The following is a 3,753-nucleotide window of genomic DNA, read 5'->3' on the forward strand; positions in this document are numbered from 1 at the left end:
TACTACTCGTTACGGTCTATAAGCACCGCGGCGCCGCCGACGCCGACGCCGGCTCTCGAAACGCGTAACGCGCACAGGTATAAAACGGATACACGGAACGTTACCCGTTTTTGGTACGCAGTATCGTTTTTTTCTTCCCCCTTTTCCCATTTCTTTTTTTTTTTTTTCCCACGTTTTTCCGTCCGTTTCGTTTCTAATACCTCTCTCGGTATCTCGCTCGCGCGATATCAATTTCGATCGGACACGCGAGAGGCACGGCGAGGGAGAGGGAGAGGATCGGGGCTCGCGAATGCCTCGACGATGGAAAGGGTAGGACGAAGAACGGAAGGATGGCCGAATCGCGGAGGAGGACGAGTGTTAATTGGATCGAGCGTCTGCAAGAATATCGGTTCAATTAAGAATGGTAAGTGGTCCCGTTAATTTGAATTCCTCGAAGGCTTCGGCCCGTTTCCTTTGGCCCGCGACGCGGCCTCTCATAAATATGCGCTCGATAGTTAACCTTTTTCTCGTCGCTTTCGTCATTCATGAGCCTGGAGCACGAAGAAATCGAGCGGATAACGGGAGAGGGGCGGGAAGTCGATCGAATCGTTTCCTCTTTATTTCTCCACCCCCTCCGTTTTCCCGGTTCGACGGAGCCAGCGAGACCAGCGAAATCATTGTACTCCCACTGGCAAAATCGAGAAATACGGAGCCGTTCCGGGACTCGGGTATCCGTGGGGTGGCGCGGGGGCTAAATCTGGCGAAGGCGGTAATTAAATTAATTAGCCTTCTCGAGGATGCAAGGATACCGGCCGACCGAGAAAGCCGGCGGAACACTGGAACGGAGAAGGACAGCCGGATCGCTTCTTTTTCCTTAAAACGGTCTTAATTATCAGGGAATTTCCACCGCCCCCTCCCCTCTTCCTCTCTCTCTCTCTCTCTCTCTGCTCCGGCGTCCCCCAGCTTTTCTTCCTCCACTCCCGCGCACCCCTTTTCGCCGATCTCCTCTCTTCCGCTATTCGCCTCTTCGTCCATCCGCCGCGTTTCCAAACCTTCCGCCCCGTTCGCGCTCTCGCACTTCCTGTCTCGGTCTTTCTTCCGGCTATTTATTAAGTTTTTACTTATGGCGGCGACTGCACAACAATCGTCCCGGCCGAGCAGCCGGTCGATCGGATTCGCGCGTTTTCACGGACGGACGAAACTTTTCCCGCCGCCCGGCCATGGGACGGCTCGCTTTCCATGAAAGAAGCAAAGCACTCGGAGTAATTAGAAGCGGAATTATATTCCGCCGCATCCTGTTTCAGTTTATAAACAAGGACTCTTAAACGAAGTTCCCTCGGAGGAGAGCAGGACGCTTTAATGCCCCGACGCCATGCGTTCACGTGTTCCCGATTCACCGTCTTCCTTTTCCACCTTCTTCCGCCACTCGACCCGCTTCATCGGCACAGTTACGGCCCATCTCGCGTGAAATTCCTCGTTCCCGTTCGTCGCAGGTACAGAGAACGGCCGTTATCGCGCGCGATTTCCCAAAGACGCAGCGCGTTAACTTTCCGCTATTAATTATTACTTTCCCAGCGTATCGATTGGCCAGCGCCGGATAATTGGACCCGTGGACCGTTAATAATGCCGCTCCCTCGTTGAGTTAATATTCATAAATTAGCGTTACAATAGAATTTGTTACGCGTACGGCTAGGGGCCCGGAGCCGGGGCCGGGGCCGGGGCGGGGGCCGGGGACGCGACCGAACCATTCGCCGCGGCGGATTTCGCTAGGAGGCTGATATCCGGTGGAAAATTAGCCTCGGTAAACGGACGCGGCATCGGCCAGTCGTCCCGCGTGATTTTCGCGCGGCCGTTTCGTCGTTTAGAGATAATTAAACGGCGGCTCGACCGCGCGTACGAGATATGAAAACGAACGGTGGATTTAATCGGTGGGAGCGCGTCTACGAGCGCGAGGCATCGCGAGGGATCGCGAGGCGTAAACGGTTGGTCGTTTGGCGCGAGTCAGTGGAAACGGCGGCAACAGTCAGCCGCGTTCTTCCAGCATCGATCTCGGGCGTTATCGAACACGCGTGCACGCTGAACGATCCCTAGGGAGCCGTAGCTCGATACGGAGCCGGCAGCTTCGCCGCGCGACTGCGAAATTAGCGGGAAAGCCCTGCTCCTCGTCGAGGCGAAGCCGCGAGTTGCTAAGCTCGACCCAAGTTCGGTGCTTCCGCCAGCCCATTCGCTTCTCTCGCTTCCTTCGCGCCGATATTCTCGTCGCTCGTGCGCGGCCTTCGAGGCTCGGTGCTCGTTCCCCAGACGGCCACGACGACGATGGTCCCCGCGAGCGGGCTGCGACGGAGAGACCGAGAGACGGGACACGCGTTTTAGTTTTTAATGATTATTGCGTCCCGGCGCTCGGGCCAGGTAGCTAGACATTAGCCTGCGGTCTCCCTTTCGCGCATTTGCATATCTTTCCAGCCGTTAGGAATTGCCTGCTGGCTGCTTTCGCCCGCCCTAACCGACGGGCTATATCTACTAGCAACGGACGTACTCCAACTTTTAAGCCCTTCGCCACGCTTCCCTTGCCCCTTTCGCGTCTCCCCCTTTTCCCTCATCCTTCGCCTTTGCTGCTTCCTTCTTCCTTCCACCTTCTCTCTTTCTCTCTCTCTCTCTCTCGCTCTCTCTCTCTCGTTCTCTCTGTCTCGCCGCCGCCGTGTCCTCCTTTATGCGCGCGGCAGCCGCGCTTGTAATTTCTCTCTTCCTAGTCTTTTCGCCCCCTCCGACCCTGCCTTCCCTCCACCTTTAATGGCACTCGGTTTTCGAGTGCTTTAATTAACGTTTTGTCAGGCGTTCTTTAATTAGGCCGCTTTTGAAAAAATCAGTCACCAGAGTCGGTGCACCGCGCCGGGGGCGCTTTCGTTGGGACGAATCGCGATCCGTTTTTCTACCTGCGAGCCTCTGCCGTTTGCCCAACCTTTCTGTGTCTCGTCCACCGACCGGACGTTCGCTCCTCGGCATCCGATCGGCCGACAATCGCGAAATATCCTTCGGCAGATCCAAAGATCGGCCACGCGTCGCGTATACCGCGCTATCTCCACGATGACTAACGTCTTTTTTCCTGTCGTTTCAGAGACGCGAGACCGAAGGTCACCCAAGGTCAGCGAAGGTCAACGCGAGGCACACACGCACACGCGGATTAAATATTTCGCACGATCGGCTTCTCGACGAAGGCAGCAATCGGGATGCAAGTTACGACGCCCGGATCGAGGATCACGTTCGAGGGAAACTTTCGCGAGAGATGCGATGGTGGATGGAATCGAACTACACCCCGAACGTACCAGCAACGCGTATCGGCCAGATCGTTTTCTCGGGCTCGCGCTTCCCGTAGAACGATTTCTCGGCGAGAATGCTTACGCGCCATTAAATTTTCACGCGACGATCGTCGAAATTCGCGAATACCGTGCTTTCTCCTTATCGTCGGAACGAGTAGGTTCATAACCTTCTCGTATCGAGCGCGGTGTGGTTTACACGTTATTTAGCTGCCTCCCCGATGTAAGATTGGCCCGGCGAAACTATCGTCCGCCGTCGTAGCCCGAACGGAACGCGTCCGCCACTCGTTCGGCTTCGCCCTCGCGATATTGCGTCCAGTTACGATGCGAGAGGAAGGAACGCCTCGGCGTGAAATTAACCTCGCTCGGAAAGCGTTTCGTAAGAGCGTAACTAGACGGAAGAGGCAAGAGGCGAAGCGGCGCGAAATGGACAATAGTTGAGCGGCCGTCGCCACGGACC

The 3,753-nt window shown here is 56.1% G+C and overlaps 1 protein-coding gene across 1 annotated transcript; it reads left to right on the plus strand.

Moving 5' to 3' along the window:
* The first annotated feature begins 300 nt into the window (after positions 1–300).
* Positions 301–3,502, plus strand: LOC108554810 (uncharacterized). The gene is made up of 2 exons (XM_017910204.1): positions 301–403; positions 3,095–3,502. Exons 1-2 carry the CDS (start codon positions 301–303, stop codon positions 3,460–3,462), a joined length of 471 nt encoding a protein of 156 aa, XP_017765693.1. The 3' UTR covers positions 3,463–3,502.
* Positions 3,503–3,753: the final 251 nt, after the last annotated feature.

Source organism: Eufriesea mexicana, unplaced genomic scaffold (assembly GCF_001483705.2).
Source record: "Eufriesea mexicana isolate 0111107269 unplaced genomic scaffold, ASM148370v2 scaffold77, whole genome shotgun sequence".
NCBI classification, from domain to species: domain Eukaryota; kingdom Metazoa; phylum Arthropoda; class Insecta; order Hymenoptera; family Apidae; genus Eufriesea; species Eufriesea mexicana.